Source organism: Orcinus orca, chromosome X, assembly GCF_937001465.1.
Source record: "Orcinus orca chromosome X, mOrcOrc1.1, whole genome shotgun sequence".
NCBI lineage: Eukaryota > Metazoa > Chordata > Mammalia > Artiodactyla > Delphinidae > Orcinus > Orcinus orca.
In genome coordinates this window covers 6,909,762-6,927,685 of record NC_064580.1, presented here as the reverse complement: position 1 = coordinate 6,927,685, position 17,924 = coordinate 6,909,762, and the positions used below count along the sequence as shown (strand labels likewise).

The 17,924-nt window shown below is 52.4% G+C and overlaps 1 protein-coding gene across 1 annotated transcript in view; it reads left to right on the top strand.

The window, feature by feature from the left end:
• The window catches only part of GPR143 (G protein-coupled receptor 143), a 26,105-nt gene extending 8,181 nt beyond the window's left edge, over positions 1-17,924 (top strand). Inside the window, exons 4-9 of the mRNA XM_004265421.4 lie at positions 3,090-3,182; positions 5,681-5,790; positions 7,338-7,446; positions 9,081-9,198; positions 10,379-10,622; positions 17,515-17,924. Coding sequence (XP_004265469.2) covers positions 3,090-3,182; positions 5,681-5,790; positions 7,338-7,446; positions 9,081-9,198; positions 10,379-10,622; positions 17,515-17,609 — 769 coding nt within the window. The 3' untranslated portion in view covers positions 17,610-17,924. The remainder of the gene's footprint in view (positions 1-3,089; positions 3,183-5,680; positions 5,791-7,337; positions 7,447-9,080; positions 9,199-10,378; positions 10,623-17,514) is intronic.

Genomic DNA, 17,924 nt, shown 5'->3' with positions numbered 1-17,924 from the left:
AGCTCTCTGGACCCGGAGAACAGACAGAGCCCTCAGAAGCCAGGACAGGCGATCAGGAAGCCCTCCTCACACCCCGGCGGGTGTTTGGAATTCATCTTGGAGCTTGGCGTTAGGATAGGCAGAAGTCTGCGGATGTGCAGGGACTAGAGGACGCCAGGCTTCCGAGGACCCGCCCATCGAACAGGAGGCGGCCCTCCAGGGATGCCAAACACCCAGATGCCTCTCAAGGGCAGGGTTCCAGGGCTGGGAAGACCGTCGGCGGTGAAGTGGGCTCTCCCATCAAAAAGTAGCGGGCCCACAGCAGAGAAATAAGACGGGTGCTCTCTAGCCACGGAGACCCAGCCCCGACCTCGTCCCTAGCACAAGTCACGCTTCCCAGGGTGAGGTCTCTGAGGGGCCAGCCCGGGGTGGTTTAGAGCCAGAGCTGAGCGTGCGGGTCCAGAGCCTCTGGAGCCCGTCTCTGAATCGCCAGCTTGTTTGCAGAGCCGAGGGCGGAGTGGATGCTGTAGGTGGCAATGAAGAACCTGCAGCTGGTGGAGAGGGGTCCCGAGGAATTCCCAGGCAGGGGGCCAGACTCCTCCGGTATGGCTGGATTAAACTCCACATTCCCTTCTAGATCCTTCCAGCATTTAGCTGTTTCCTTTGGCGCGGGAGAATTTTCCCTAAGCAATGTCAGTAAGGCAGATTGAAAGTTAACATGTAAACTGCCTCTTGGGCTCCAGGTGCGGGAGACGCACGTTTTAGCCATGCCGGCCGGCACCTGAGATCCCGGGAGAAGCTCTGCTTGCCCTAAGAAAAGGGGAGTGTGAGAGCAAAGAGGGTCGTGGGGGGCGGAGGGGCCTTCGCGTGCCTGCACGTGAAAACTGGCTTGCCGTCAGAAAAAGGGATGAGGGTCTTCAGCCGGGGCTGCCCCGGATCGATCCGCCACGGCCACATGGGTGTGGCTTTCTGGCTGTATCGGTTATTGACGTGGCCGCGGCCTGGGTCCCGCGGCCGGCTCTGACTTCCCCCCCTCGTGGGCGTTTGGGGCCGAGGGGAACCGAGGGCCGGGCTTTGGGGAACGCGAGCTGGCCTCGCCCTCCCACCCAGGAGATGACCCCAGCGGCTCCCTGCAGCCCAGGCTTGGCGTGTGGAACGCAGATGCCACCCTGCCACAGCCAGCCCCTGCGCAAAGCTGCTCCTTAGTTTCCTGAGTGTCCGGCAAAGCCTGTGACTTGTGGGCAGGACAGACCCCCGCACGCTCCCAAAGCCGGACGGGCAGGGAAGGGCTGCTCCAGAACCATCAGTGCCAGGGGAGGCGAAGGTGCAGCCGCGTCCGCGTGGCCGCCCAGTGGGCCGGCTGTGCAGTGTTTCCTCCCTGAAGCATGCCCTCTGGGCCATCTCTCTTCCCTCCCGTCTCCTTGTAGAAGGGCGTCCTTCACCGCATCCCTGACCACGCCCTTTGTCCCCACGGCGGGTCCGCAGGGTTAAAGTCCTGATGGGCCAGGGGCTGCACCCTCTGCCAGGCGTCTGGCAGAGGGTTTTTTTAAAAATTTATTTTATTCATTTAGTTTTGGCTGCGTTGGGTCTTTGTTGCTGTGCGTGGACTTTCTCTAGTTGCAGCGAGCAGGGGCTACTCTTCGGGCTTCTCGTTGAGGTGGCTTCTCTTGTGGCGGAGCTCGGGCTCTAGGCGCGCAGGCTTCAGTAGTTGTGGCACGCGGCCTCAGTAGTTGTGGCACACGGGCTCAGTAGTTGTGGCGCACAGGCTGAGTTGCTCCGCGGCATGTGGGATCTTCCCGGACCAGGGCTCGAACCCGTGTCCCCCTGCATTGGCAGGTGGATTCTTAACCAGTGCGCCATCAGGGAAGTCCCATCTGGCAGAGTTTTGAGTAACAGTGGGCACCTCTGAGGGAGCAGCCCCGGGCCACGTCCCATTGCACAGAAGAGGCAAACAAAGGCTGTCTTGGAAGAGCGAGGTAGCTCTGCACGGGCTCAGGTGGTCCATCGTCCTGACCCCACCTGCAAGGCTGGCTGCCTCGAATCTCTCCGGGGGACAGGGTGGGGTGTGTGGGAGTACAGAGGTGAAGGATGGAGATGGTAACGATGAGAGAATTTGAACTATGCAGGGAATGGGGGGTAGGGGGACAAGATGGGAAACCTCCCCGCTGTCCTGGAACGTCGAACAACCACGCATTTCTTAGAGACCTTCTTCTTGGTTTGGACTGAGCATTAAGACGCTTGCATATTAGGTACGGAGGTGACTTCAGGAAGGACAGAGGCCAGGAGTTGCTTGCCTACTGGGGGAGCCAGGCACTTAGGAGGAATTATGAGGTACCCGTGCCTCACTCCTCTCAATCTTTTATTTATTTATTTAGTTAGTTAGTTAGTTAGTTGTGCCAGGTCTTAGTTGTGGCAGGCAGGCTCCTTAGTTGCGGTCACCTGCTCCTGAGTCGCGGCATGCGCGCTCCTTAGTTGCAGCAGGCGGGCTCCTTAGTTGAGGCATGCAGGCTCCTTAGTTGTGGTATGCAAACTCTTAGTTGCAGCATGCATGTGGGATCTAGTTCCTCGACCAGGGATAGAACCCGGGCCCTCTGCAGTGGGAGCGTGCAGTTTTAACCACTGTGCCACCAGGGAAGTCCCCTCCTCTCAATCTTGAAAGGCTTAGGTTGAGGGAAAGAAGCCAGACATAAAAGGCCACGTCGTGTGTGACTCCCCTTGGATGAAATGTCCGGAACAGGCAAATCCACAGAGACGGGGGGTAGATGAGTGGTTACCAGGGCCGGGGGCACAAGCAGGATGGGGAAAGCCCACCGGATGGGTCCGGGTTTCCTGCTGGGGGGATGAACAGGTTCTGGAACTGGATAGAGGGGGTGCTTGCACGGCACTGTAGATGTCCTAAATGCCGCTGAGTTGCTCATTTTTAAATGGTGAGTTTGATGTTATATGAATTTCACCTCAATCAGAGGAAAAATAAAAACCTCCCAGGCAAAATCGGGCAGCTGTTTGCCAAGGGTCTGCTCTGTGTGCATCTTCCTGCCGCTCGCGGAGCTCGGGGCTTGTTCAGTGCTGGACCTCAGGCGTGGCCGCCCCTCTGCCCCTTCTTCCCCCAGTACCATCCTGCTCTACCACATGATGGCCTGGGGCCTGGCCGCACTGCTCTGCGTGGAGGGAGCATTCATGCTGTACTACCCTTCCGTGGCCAGGTAAGCCGGGGCTCCCAGCAAGCCCACTCCCCCCGACGCCTGGACCCCCCGCCCCCCGCCCCTCTTGCAGGAGACGCCCGGGCGCTGACCCCGAGCGGGCGGGCAGGCCATCCCTGGATCTGTGCAGCTGAGAGCACAGTGGCTGGCACCTTGAGTTAGCGTCCCTGCCTCTGCCTGTCCCCTGCGTGTGGGTCGGTGTTGTGCGCGGTGTGGATGCAGAGCTGGGGGCACGGCTCCCCCGTACCAGCCTGTGTGCCAGCCTCCAGGCCTGTCCCCCTCCAGACGGACGCAGCCTTCCCCTGCCCACTGTGTATTTTTCATTCTTCAAACCAGCTTCCTCTGGGCGAGCAGGTGAGTTGAGCGTCCCAAGAATGAGTTGGAGATGGCTGAAAGACGCAAAGGGTCGCTCGCTCTTGAGCTTATTTTAAGCCTCTGCTGTCTGCACTTTCTCACCTCTCTCCATCCTGTGCTGTTCTGAACACAGACACTGGGCGACGTGGCCTCTGAAATTGTCTCAGGCATTTCTTCAAGTTTAAAACCCCATCAGTGCAACCATCTGTAAAGCCTCAAGGTCCCTCCAAGGATATATACTCTAATTTTCAATGGAAAGCTGAAGAACAGAGGTTGGACATTGTCTCTTCGTCTGTGACTTCAGGGCAGTGTACACCCGGGATCAGCACAGCGCAGCCCTCAGGACAGATCCGGCCCTCTGCCCTGCTCTTGTAAATAAAGCTTTATTCGCACACAGCCGTGCCCATGTGTGTATGTATGGTCTATGGCCAGTTACACATTAGAGCTGAGTAGTTTGACAGAGGCTATGAGGGTTCTGGAGGCTAAAATATTGACTATCTGCTCCTTTACAGGAAAAGTTTGCTGACCTGTGGTGTAGACCGTTTCTGCCCCTTCTTTTTCGATTTCTTGTAGCCACTCACTCAGATGTCTCCACGTTGGTGTTGCTTTGTGGCCTCTGTGTAGATCCCTCCAAACAGCCCACTCTCCCCAGGAACCCTAAAAGGACAAATACAGAGTTAGCAGCTGTTACAGAGGGATGCGCTTAATTGGAAAGGGAGTTTTTATCTCTGGCCTCCACCTGTGAGATCCTGGGACGTTGCGTCTGAGCGCGAGGGAGCCGTTGCTGCACGGACACTCAGGAACGCCAAGGTGCCCCGCGGTCTCCAGGCCGCCCCCTGAAGCATCTCCATCCTTCCTCGTATCCACCCTCAGAGCCCACGACGACCCAGAGCCCTTGGCGCCCTGCAGGCTCCCACCCTCTCTCGTTTGTTCCTTACATTCAGTACAGGCACCCGAATCTCATCTCTTCCCCCTCTTGTTTCCCTTTCTCCCCTCAAGCCCTTCCAGACCACAGTTTAGCTTTCACAGCTGAAGAGGAAAGCTTCTGTTAGAAAGGAGGTAGCAAAAAAAATAATAATAATAAAATAAAAGAAGGTAGCAACACAACATTGTAAGTCAACCATACTCCAATAAAATACGGCTTTCAGGGTAAAAAACAAAACACGCAAACAAAAAAACAAAAAGAAGGCACCATCCTCAGGTGGTACTGTCATCCTTAAGGCAACAAAGATGGGCACTGCATTTTTCTTCCCTGTTTCCATGCACTTTCAGCCACTTTCCCCTCTGGTGTGAGCACTTCATACGTATGAAAACGAGAGCAGTAGCATTTTTATCACTCCACCTTCCGTGGCCACAGGAGCTGTTCCCTCCTCTGCTTTTCCACCCCGTCTGGGGTCGGGCCTGGGCAACATCCTCTCTGCTTCGGATTCTCTCTTCCTCTTTGCCGTTTTCCTCTACCCTGTGTATTTTTTAACTGAGAGCCCCGGCCTCGGTAGCATACCTGTGTGTGGCACCCACTGTGTCCTGTGGTGATGGACGATTCTCAAGACCCATCAGTAGAAATCCGGGTCCCCCTCCCCGAAAAGAACCCCTGAAATGATTACCTGCCACCATGACAACAGATATCCTGTGCCGTGTGAGGCTCGGGTATTTTGAGCTGGTCGAGGACAGAGCTTGGATCCTATGCGTGGTGTCAGCCAGGCTTAGCACATGCGTAGTAAGTGCCGAAAACCCAGCAGGTTCGTAGAACGCCTTTGTCTTGTTTGAAAGACAAGTAGGGGGAGACCCCCTTGTTTGAGAGACCCAGTGGGGGAGTTGGGGGGATCCACCACCCCAGAGCGCCTTTTCCCCTCTTCAGCTTTTCCCAGCAGGGAACTTTGAAAGCTCCCTGATTCACGAGACACACAGAACCGTGACTGACCCTCCTTCTTCTGTGATTTCACAGAACCCTGACTGACCCTCCTTCTTCTGTGATTTAATGCTTGTCCGCAGACGTGAGACAGGAGTCAGCTTTCCTTCGGGCAGAGTCAGAAGCCGATCTGTGTGTTTCCTTCGATCTGGTCCTCTTGTCTCGACTTGCAGATGAGTCGGCGTATCTCAGGCAAAGCCCCGGTGTTTTGGAGAATGACCCGGCTTTCCTCCCTCAGGTGTGACAGGGGTCTGGAGCACGCCATCCCCCACTATGTCACCACGTACTTGCCTCTGCTGCTCGTCCTCGTGGCCAACCCCATCCTGTTCCGAAAGACAGTGACTGCAGGTAAACCCAGGGAAGTGCTCTGGGGGCGAGGCCACGGCTACGGCCCCAGGCCACGGGCTCTGATCATTATCTAGGACCACGGACCTCATTTGTCATCCTCCAGACAGGAGCACAATACAGCTGGGGAAAGTGAGGGGGTTTAATGAACGACAGGGAGCGAGCCTACTCAATTATGGGCTGTACGAGTCCTTGGCCAACGTCTGCTAGCTCAAAGCCGGGACCAGGGGACGTTTCACTTCTGTCTGGGCTCCTCCTGAGTCTGCCATGGGCATGCCCCGGAGGACCCGAGTGGCCTTGGAAAACTGCGGAGGGGAGACGGGATCAGGAAAGGAAAGGGCAGCCGAGGGGAAGGGATGGATGTGGACTGAGCCGTCCTGGGAGCCTGGGCCCTCCCCGTGATGTCTGGGCCTGTGTCTTCTCCCACTTGGGCAGTAAACAGGAAGGAGAGCACAGGAAGTGAGTCAAATGCATCAGGAAGAACTGGGTGAAAGGGATCTTGTGAGTCAGCAGAATGCACTGGACAGACCTCCGGGCCAAGGCAGGGGACCTACATTCCAGCCCCCATCCCGTCCTCAAGGAAACGTGCCCCGAGGCAAGTCTCCAGGCCCCTCATGCCGCCCTGTGGGTCCCTCACGGGCAGAATGAGAAGAAAGAAACACACCTTAACAGAAAGGTCACTTGATGATCAGCTGTGGGTTGCAGAAATTGAACCTAAGTGAAGTGCTCTACCACTAGGGAGAGAAAAATCACTGCAGCTCTTTGCATATCTGCATTTAAAACTAGTGTGCTGTACACCTGAAACTAACACAACATTGTAAATCAACTATATGCCAATAAAAATTAAAAACAAAAAACCCCTCCCCCCAAAAAACTAGTCTATTAAATATAGCTTTTTTTTTAACAAAATTGCATTAAAAAATAGTGATTTGATTACATCAAACAAATGAAAATGACTTATAGAAAGAAGACTGGAAGGAAATACACTAAGATGCTAACGATGGTTGTCTCTGGGTGAACTACGGGTTATCAATTCTTTTCTAAACTTTTTTATATTTTCCAACTTGTCTACAAGGATAAATGTCAAATCTTTCAACATTTTAAAATAGTGAGCATGCATTATTTTTACAGTAAAAAATATAAACCGTAAACAGATATAGTTCCCGAACTAGTAAAACCCAGATAAAATCCGAGTGTAGTTAACAGCACTGTACCAGTGTTGATTTCTTCATGGTGACCAATGTGACTATGGTTGTGTAAGATGTTAACTCTGGGGACAGCTGGGTGTAGGTATACGGGAACTCCTGGTACTGTCTTTGCCAATCTTGTGTAAATCTAAAGTGATTCCATAGTAAACGTTTAAAAACTATATTCCCGTGAGTCTCCGAGAAGTCCCACGTGCAGGTGGTGAGGAAAGCACGGCCGGGTCTCGCCGGGCGTCACGCTCTCCTGGCTCTGCTTCGGAGCCCCCACCCGCTTTACTGCCCTTCCTCTGCACGCGGGAAACGTAAATAACGAAATGACGTGCTGTTCCCCTCTGCTCTTTACAGTGGCCTCTTTACTAAAAGGAAGTCAAGGAGTTTACACGGAGAACGAGAGGCGGATGGGAGACGTGATCAAGACCCGATTTTTCAAAATAATGCTGGTTTTCATTATTTGGTAACCTTTCTTCTTTTTTTTAAAAACTGTCCCTGGGAAGGGAAATGCAAACCGCCTGTCATTTGCTTTTCCAAGTGTGACCTGAAAGTTCCAAAGGGAAGAGTCTTCGGAGAGGAAATTTTTGAAACTTGTGCTAGGTGCCTTTGGAGGAAATGCTTGCGAGACAGGAAGGCAAGTCTACCATCTGTGAACTTCTGGAAAGCTATTCACATCTACTCAAACTACATAAAGAGCCCTAAGAACGAAAAGTCCCGAGTTTAGTTTTGTTGCGTCCCACCCATATGCCTCCGGAGTTTTGCCCCGTCGCTGGGGTTAGCATTTAAATCAAGTGCCTTCTAAGTCCACCCATTGGCAGCAGGCTTTTTTTTTTTTTTTTTTTTTTTGCCGCGCAGCATGTGGGATCTTAGTTCCCCGACCAGGGATCGAACCCGCACGTCCTGTAGTGGAAGCGTGGAGTCCTAACCACTGGACCACCAGGGAAGTCCTTGCATCAGTCTTGACACCAGGATTCCTGTATCTGACAAGATACAAGGGCAAGGGCCCATCTTTAGTGTTATGACTCACCGCTCAGGCAAGAAAGGTAGAGAGTGGGACTTCCCCGGCGGTCCAATGGTTAGCACTCCACGCTTCCACTGCAGGGGACATGGGTTCCATCCCTGGTTGGGGAACTAAGATCCCACAAGCTGCGTGGCACGGCCAAAAAAATAAAAATAATAATAAAAAAAGAAGGGTAGAGAGCAATCTTCCTGTCCTCAACTGTCCACCCACCCCCATTCCCCCACCCACCCCACCTCGCACCACAGGTGTCCTGCCCCAGCGTTTCAAGTGGGTGTGCTGGGCATAGACCTGTGACCAATGCAAAATCGACTGGAATCAGGAAACACTTCGCTGTGGTGAAGCAATGCTTCGCAAGGCAGAGCACGCCTTTGTTGTGTTAATGATTGATGTGATGCGAGCAGGTTTGTTTGCACAGTCTCCTACGAGAGACGTACATTAGCTCCCTCTAAAAATACACTGAGCTTGTGGTTTCAAACGTCACCTCCCTGCCAACAATGACCTCAAAAAATTCAAACATAAAATGTCAAGATTTGTTTTGGTCTCCATCAAAACATTAGCTTACTCTTCAGAGGAAGGATGAACTCTGGATTATTTGACATGTGCTAGAACCTTCCGCCTGATGTGGTGTTGAGTGCGACCATCGGAAGGATACGTTGGTCTCTGCTTTGGGCTGAGAGGGGTGGCACGTCTTACGTCAGGTTCTTGGTGTGCTGCGTCCTCCTTGCTGCTAAGCAGGCACTGCCCCCGCCCCAGGACTTCTAGGTGTCGGGAGGCATGGTCCCTGACCCCCAGCGTTAAAAATGAATTGTGGGGGCTTACCTGGTGGCGCAGTGGTTGAGAGTCTCCGCCTGCCGATGCAGGGGACACGGGTTCGTGCCCCGGTCCGGGAAGATCCCACATGCCGCGGAGCGGCTGGGCCCGTGAGCCATGGCCGCTGAGCCTGCGCGTCCGGAGCCTGTGCTCGGCAACGGGAGAGGCCACAACAGTGAGAGGCCCGCGTACCACAAAAAAAAAAAAAAAAAAAAAGAATTATGTCACATGTTCTCTTCACCTGTGGGCCATTTTCTTTCTAACAGTTGGGTGTCGAATATCATCAATGAAAGCCTTTTATTCTATCTTGAAATGCAACCAGATATCAATGGAGACTCTCTGAAACAGGTCAGAAATGCAGCCGAGACCACATGGTTCATGATGGTAGGTCTATCTTAATTTAAAATGTTCTTCCTAAAGAAAAAAAAAAAAACAGAAGGGATAAAACCACTCAGAAGTATGATCTATATGTTATTTAAATATGCAGGGAGTTGAATAGCTTCCTGGGATGCTAACATCTGGCCTGGGTCCACGAGCTAGCTGTTTTCATTCAGTGTTGGGGTCGTTATTAAATGGACATGACTCTGGTAAATCAACTTGGCAAGTGAATCAGACCTTTCAGGCTGATTTAAAATATCAGGGAATTTCTCTTGAAGAAATGTTTCAGACTGAAAAAACCATAGGGATGTAGGTATTGCTTATAACATTGTCCGTAATTATAAAGCGTTATCGGTAACCCACATTGTTTGAAACAGAAGGGAACGGTTAAGTTAATGATGGTCTGTGATCTTGAGGAATGTTGTGCCGGTGTCGAAGATGACAGTGTAACAAAATGGCAACTGTGAAATCTAGTGCTCCATGAAACATGCAAGGTCTACTAATTCTACTGATTCCAACCACCTAGTAACACGTGCGTGAGAGAACATTGGCGAGAAAGACACAAAATCATGATAAGGTGGAAGGAGCATGGGTCGCCTCCCTCAGTGTTTTCATTATATTGCATTTCCAAATACAAAAAGCCACGCACGAGCTGTTCGTGGAGAGATGCACGGTGCCCTACACAGAATTAAAATGCATGTTGCTTCAGAGTCGGGGGAAAGCTGACGCAGGAGGGTAAGACCCACACTGCCTGCCTCCACCCCTGCCCGTGCCGTGGTCACGTGCAGGGACCACACGTAAGCAGAGTTTCCTGGACTGACAGGCTCAGGTGCCTTTGTGCAGTCACATCCTAACAGGGGCGCGAGGGGCAGGGCCCCGAGTCCCTGCGAGGGAGCACGGCCACGGGCCAGAGGTGAGACAGCCCGGCTGGGCCGCGCAGGGCCTTCCCTCTCCCGCCTTCCCCCTGGTCTGACTCAGGTCCTCTCCCCACCCCACCTCCTGTGTCTTCAGGCACCTTTGAGGGCCCAGCACCGCCAGCCAATCTGTTTCGCCCCACACCGGCCAGTGGGGCAGGTCGCAGTGAGGCCAGCCCAGCGGGCCCCGAGTCACCCTGGGAGCACCCAGTGCTCTGATTCCCACCGTCCCACCCTGACTCACCCCTCTGTCTCTCTGTCCTCCCTGCCAGGGGATACTGAATCCAGCCCAAGGGTTCCTGTTGTCCCTGGCCTTCTACGGCTGGACAGGCTGCCGCCCGGCTTTTCAGGCCCCCAGGAAGGAGATCCAGTGGGAATCGATGAGCACCTCGGCCGCCGAGCGGAGTCCCCCGTCCCTGAGGGGCTCGCGTGAGCCCCGGGAGAGCCCCGCTGCCAGGAAGGAGGTGCGGGCCGGCGGGCACACTTCCGACGAGGCCGTGAGCCTGCTGTCTGAAGGTAAGAGCCCCTCCGCCGAGGCAGGCGGACGGCGGGGCCCCGGCTCCCCTGGAAGTGCTTTATCAACGGCCACGTGGCTGGTGCATAGCATCTCTGTCCTGATGTCTGGAACCTGCTTCAAGGCGAGAGTGGAAAGTGACAGTGTTAGGCCTCATCGCGTCATCCACCTCTCCTTTTACTATGACAGTGGTACCTTTCCTCTAGTTATTAAGCACCGTAGCCTTGTAATAATTATAAGCGGCTCCACCTTGGGCTGGACGGCCTTTTGAATAGGAGCAAAACTGCCACTTCAAACCCGTCGCGAACGTTTGCCGTAAGACAACGAATGGTACGACCTGTCGCGAACGTTTGCCGTCAGACAATGAATGGTACGACCTGTCACGAACGTTTGCCGTCAGACAATGAATGGTACGACCTGAGCTCAGCAGCTTTTAGATGCCGCTTGGTCTGTCCACCTCATTCGGGGACATTTAAGGGAACACGCTGGTCGTCCGGTGCTGGCTCTTCTGATATGCCCTTTTCATTTCAAGACTCTAGCACTGTGGTCCTCAGATGGGTCCTGTTTTTAAACTCCTGTTTAATCTGATTTGGGGTTATGTCTATTAACCCAGCCGACAAGGAGGAAGAAAGTTCAAGGCCCCAATAATGTCTCTCTAAAGATTGCCGTCTACTAAACCTATTACATACATTTTATATTTATATATTCATGTATACTATTTATATATATAAATATATATATACATTTATATATACATTTATATATATTTATATATATAAATTTATATATTTATAAAATATATAAACTATTATATGTACTTTTCATTAAACATACTGTAACCTTATAATTTATCATTTGCTCTGTATTCTGAATTTACTATTACAAAAAGCTCACTTATATTCTAATCAAGATGGGTAATGAGAGAGAAAAATCACTAGACCTATGATCCTTATTCCTAACGAAATCTCAGGGGCTGTCATGGTTATGATAACTGATTAATTTTACTGTCCCTGGTCTATGCAGACCTTTATTCCCTTGAAAGATTCTTCTTGAGCAGACATTTTGCTGTTAGCATTGAGTAACAAGACTGGAAATTCTTTACAAGAAGCGGACACATGTTTGCAGCACCTCTTCTGGGGGTCGGGGGGTTGATTCCCACAAATGCTGCTTGGGGAGGAGGCCACCCCATGCCCTCCTTCTGTCCCCACTGAGGCCCTGGAGCCCCTCCCTCTTCCCACTTTATTACACTGGGGCTGGTTGCAAATGCTTTTAACCAGAATGCATCACCCTGCAACCCATGTACCATCTTGCACTCATGCTTGACCACTGCACGTGGTAAGGGCCCAACAGTCGTTTGTAATAATTATGTTAAATTACACATTTTTGATGGGAAATTAGTTCTAAAAGGCCTAAGAGTAATTAATTGTAAGCTGTAAAGACTTCCTAGACGTAAGATTTAAAGAATTCTTAGTAACATAGAGTTGGGGTACTGTGTCAAATATATCTCAAAAGAGCTGGGGAAAAAGAGTTGAGATCTTCTTAACCAATTTTTTTAGTAAGACTTTATAATGAGTAAGCACTTTCTTTGAATAAAAGCAACATTTGCCAAGCTTGTTAGAAGCAAGGTGACATATGGTCTAAGTATAAGGAATGGACTTGCTACGCAGGAGCCACGATGACACCCTCCAGGGAGGGCTCGTGGCTTCTGGGCGCAGGACTGTCCATCTCGGCCTCCTCCAAGTGAGCTGAGGACTACAGCCCTTCCTGCAAATCTCACTCAGTATTTCTTGACCTCTAACAGGGTGCTAACGACAGTGATTTTCGTAAGATTAAATAGATCTTTGTGCTATGTGCTTAAATAGTGCTGGGACACAGAGGGTATTCCATAAATGCTAACTCTAGTAAGCATACCTAAATCCCATCACATATTCATAACCTGAGCGGAGACATGGAGCAAATGTTGGCGAGACAGAGAATGAAAGAGTCCGTGAAAATTTCCAATCTGCGTTTAAATATGAAGGCAGAGCGATCTGGGCAAACGATGTGGATACGTGTCAGGAAACAAGCCCAGGGCAGAATGATCCCCACGCAGGAGACTCCTGTTCTTATACCACAGGCTGTATACGCCGCTGCCAGGACCCTCAGGAAGCGGCAGCCTTCTGCCTACAGTGGTAATCTTGGAAATGAGATACGGCTGGCTTGGTCTTGGGCCGTTTCCTTTCTCCTCCTTTCCAGCCGCTTTGCTTTTAGTCTCTTTAGTAAAGGGAGGGAGCTACTCATAATACAGAAAGTACTATTACATGTGGGAGAAAAGCCCAGAGATGCAAACTCGAAGCAGTAAATACAGTTAGGCTTCTCCCTGTTTGCATCGGTTAAGATGAAGCTTGACTGGTTTATCATATCCTTAAGCCTCTACTTTAGGATTCACTTCGAGGCCAACAGGCTTCCACTGAGCCTCCGAAAGGAAGTATCTGACGTGGTGTCTGGCACTTACAAGTCAACCGAGTTTGAACAAATATTCATCGAGCCTCTGCAACATGGTCAACGGCGTTTTAGCTGAGGGGCGGGGCGGTGTGTGTGGACTGTGCGTGTCCCTGGGAAGGATCATGTAGGAAACTTGCAAGTGTCAGTTAAGTAAAGACAATACTGTATTTTATTCTAAAAAGTCTGACGCGTTAAAGGAACACAGAAAAGGCAGGGCCTCTGTTGGTGTTGGCGCATGGGTGAGGGCTTCTGGAGGAGGTGATGTTCAGACTGGGTCTTGCACCGAAGACTGGAATGGGAGGGGAGGAAGCCCGGAGGGCGCCCCGTGTGGAGACTTAGGGCAGAATGTCTGTACGTTGTTCAGGGGTGGGCACAGCGTGGGATTTGTGGGAAGCTGGAGAGGCAGGTCGGGAACAGATAACGAAGGGTTTTTACAGATTCTGCTAAGGAGTTGGCATCTTATCTAGTGGCCAGCGAGAGGCCAGTTAAGGTTTTTAAGTGGAGAGATGCACTCAGATTTGCTTGTAGGACTAGCCTAGCGAATGGATGTGGGAGAGTTGATTGGATGATCATGCTTCGTGACCATGGCAACAGCTAACATTGAGGGGATCTGTGCGTAATTCTCATTGAGGGGATCTGTGCGTAAATCATCTTTATGATTTCCCTTGGGACTAAAAGTCAAGAAAAAAGGGTACTTCTCACAAATAAGCAGAAACCCGGTTGGTTTTTATCTGGTGAGCACCAGAAACCCTTAAAGTATTATCTCCTCTGTCCATGAGCTTTACGGAGCGTAGTGTCAGATCTCTGGCCCTTCTTTAACAGGGACACTTTGTGCTCACAACGGGAAAGTTCAGGATCTGATGGATATTTTAACCTTATCATTGCCTTCAAAGGTTGGGGTGTGTATTTCTCAGGAGATCTGCTCCCCTAGCCTTCAACGTCACCCTGGACCAGGTTCCCCCAAGCCCTGCCCACCGGCAGGGGGCACGGCGGGACGGCAGTGGAGCTGGGGGCGTGGTCACAAAGGGGCACGTCTTAGGCGGAGGCCTGGCGGCGAGGGGCGTTGAGAACAGGCCTTGCCTTGCTGTGGCAGAGGGGCGTGGCCACAGGGATAGGGGTGTGGCTGTGGACAAGATGGACCACAGGGTATAAAGGATTGCGTCAGTGGGGTAGGGCCGAGACGCGGGGCATGTGGGGAGACGAAGAAGGCTGTCGTTAGAAGAGAGCACATGTAGTGTGTCCACAGGCAGGAAGCTTGTGGCCTATGCAGAACACAGTGGATGGAAGTGAGGGGGGGAACTGTCTGTCTGTCTGTCTGTCTCTCTCTCTCTGTCTCTCTCTCGCAGTCTTTTCTCTCCCCCCAAGTGTCTTTAGCACAATTCCCTGTCTCTCTCACAATACCCTAGTTCTTGCACCATTCCCTCTCACCCACAGTTGCCCTTTCTCTCCCCAATCCTTTGCTGTTCCCACAATTCTCCATCAACTCCCACAACCCCTTGTTTTACTCACAGTTCTGTGTTTCTCCCACAGCCCCCTATTGCTCCCACAATTTCCCATTTTCTGCCACAATTCTGGAATCTTCATGGTTTCTCACAAATCTCTTGTCTTCTACAGTTCCTTTTGCTACTGCATTCCACCGCTCCCCAAATTCTTTTTCTCGGAGAGATTTCTGTTCTCCAGCATAATTCCTTCTCGCTGACAATTGCCCGTCATCTCCCACAGTTCTCTCTCCCACAATGCCTCTCTTCCACAACGGCTAGTCTCTCCCACAGTACTCTCTTCCCCATAATTCTCAGTTCTGCCCGGCAATTCCGTATCTCCCCCACCTCCCACCAAGTTTCTGCCGTTTCCCACAGTACTCTCTCTCGCACCATTGCGTCTCTCCACATCTCTTTATCCTCCATCACAGTTTCACACTCCCCAAATTCCCTGTTCTCTCCCACACTTCCCCGTTACCGTCCCCATTTCTCTGTTGTCTCATACACCTCATTCTTTGTGATTCTCTCTGCCGTCACTTGCCCCTCCACGTACCACCAGGTGGCGCCATGGGTTGTGTTTGCCAGGGGAGTGTGGGAGGGAACACACCCCGGGGCCTCCAACTCTGTCGGGCTGGCTGGACCCAGTTCAACACCTTGAAGGGGACGCAGGCCCGGGGGTTGTACGCTCTCTATGGCTCATGCAACTAACCACCTGGTTGGGATTTCTGATCCAGGGCCTCGAGGTTTTAAGGGATCCAAGAGCAGCAGCTGAGGGCACCGGGGCATCCAACATGCCTTCCCAAATGTTAGGTCTGCGTGGAGCCAGGAAGTTCTCGAGAACCTGCCTGGGCTTGCAAGGCTCCCTGACGGGAGTTGCTAGGAAGGCGCTCGGCCCTTGGGCACTGGGAGGTCGCTGGCGGCTGCATTTCCTGCACGCACACTCAGATGTGCACATGCACCGATAGAGAATTAGTCCCTCACCCCCACCATGGCTTTGTCGTGAGACAAAGGGGTCTCCTCCGTGGAGCCCCGGGGGACGGGGAAGGAAGCAGGAACTCTGAAAAGGGGGGCAGAATATGTCCCAAAGCGTCAGGTAACGGGCCAGATCTTGATCCCGAGCCCCCGTGTGACCCTCCAACCCGGAGGCTTTTTGAAAAGACCACAGAAATCGCACACAAGTTCCCACGAGCCCAGGACGCGCTCATGAACGGCGGGCGACGCCGAGAGAACCGAGCCTTCGGGGAAGCGCCAGCGAACCCCTCCGGAAGCGCAGGTTCCCCGCTCCCACCCTCCCCGTCGGAGCCACCGGCCCTTCCCCCGTCGTCTGAATTCCTTCCCCGCCCCTTGGTGGGCTCTTCACGCTTGGGGCGGCTCCCTCCGACCTGTGTGGGAGGCCGCAGGCCGCTGTGGGGTGTGGGTGGTGGTGGGGACGGTGGTGTGTCGGCCACGCCGCAGACCCCGCGCTTGCGTCCTCTTGGGTAATATCGTCACCTGTTCCTGTAGCTCCGGCTTCCCCAGGCATTTCCAAGCCCACAGAGAGCTCACGGCCTCTCCTTTTCCCCTTAAGTGTCCTCGGAAACTCTGCATGTGGCTCTTCTTACTGCGGGCTTCTTCCTGCCGGTTTGTATACGTTAGTCTCCGTGAGTGCTCTGCGGTGCCTGCGCCGTGTCCCACGGACGTCAAGGCGGTGACCCCACGGTATTTAGCCATTCAACGTTAGTTTATCGTGCCGGGGCCTTGTTTAGGCACTACAGATACTGTGGTGACTAAGGTAGACAAATGCGCTGTCCGCTGAGACTCTCCGTATGATTATATAATAATTATTATATCAGCATTTGTGAATGAAAGTCTCAAAGAACTGTACAACATTCAAGGCAGCGAGAAGTGCTGCGAAGAACAACATGTCAAGAGGGGGCAGGAGAGTGGTTTTAGATATGCATCCCAGACACCTCCTTGAGGAGGTAACATTTGAGTGGAGACCTGAATGCAGTGCGGGAGTGAGCCATGAGAAAATCTGGAGCGCTTTGCGGGCAGAAAGAGAGATGTGCAAAGGCCCTGGGGCAGCACTGAGCTTGGATGTAAGAGAAGCATGTGCCTGAGGTTGTGAGTAAGCAGAGGGACATGAGGGGAGGAGGCTGCAGCCGTCAACGGGGCCTCTCGGTGAAAGGAGTTGGGATTTGGAGATGTTCCTGAAGGGCAGTCACCTGCCCCATGCACCGCTGAAAAGGCCACCCTTCTCTGCGTCTTCCTTCGCTGTATTCTGGACACACCCCCCCTAGAACCTGGCACCCAGCAGGCGAGCCTGGATTATTTGTGGAGTGATATCCGTAGAAAGAACAATTCTGACATCTGTTGCAAAGATCTCCCACACCTTCTAAAGGAAGGTGTGTTGTTGGGGTGATTAAACAGACCTCCAGGATTCTCTTTTGGCTGGAGTGACGTTTGCTTTCACTCTACTGATGGTTACCTACGTCCCTCCTCTTAAGTTTTAGTAAGAGGAGTCCTTGGGGCACCTCGTGGAATTGAGAGCAGGTGGCCAGGCGACCCCGGAGCCCTGTTGCCCCCGAGTGACCCCTGGGGCAGCTGAGATCTCGGGCCCCTTAGACAGCGTGTTCCAGGGCTCCGAAACTCCCCCGTGTCAACAGTCTGTTTCCGTTTGGGCTGCAGCATCCACAGGGTTCGGCTGAGATGCGGTGAGCTGCCCAGTGGTGAGGTTTGGAGGAAGGGAGACAGGGTGGACCTCCCTTCAGGGAGGTCATACATCAGCTGCCCCAGATGATTCTGTAGGACTTTTGTCCTTCGGAATGATTTAACCACATGTAGGTGAAAGTATCATGTACTTTTCTTTTTTAAATACAGACGGTTGTGAAGCTTGTGAAAGACGTTCTCGGACACGGACACCGTCACGTGACAGTCTTTTTTTCCTCTCCAGGTTCTGACTCCAGCACAATTGAAATCCATATTGCAAGTGTGTCCCGCAACGGAAAGGAGACTGAATCTGTTCCAAAAGCCCAGGGAGACCTGTGAGAGGACGAGATAGAGGTCCAGATCCCGTCTTCCTCAGACTCCACGTTTCTCATCCCTTAGGACTGTGATCTCGCCTGCAGTCAGCGCACTGCAGGGTGTAGCATCCCCCCAAATCTCACTCCCGTCACCACGTTAGTGTATTCCCCAAGATCCTCTTTGTGGTAGGAGGGACGATCCGTGAGCCTGCGCTTGGGGATGGCAGGGGGGGGCTTTCCAGATCAGACACTCTCCACTGACATTCGTTTTTCTGATCTGGCTGTAATGTAAATGCCAGACCCAGGTCCTTGGAAAAGTTAATAAACGAGCTGTGTCCGA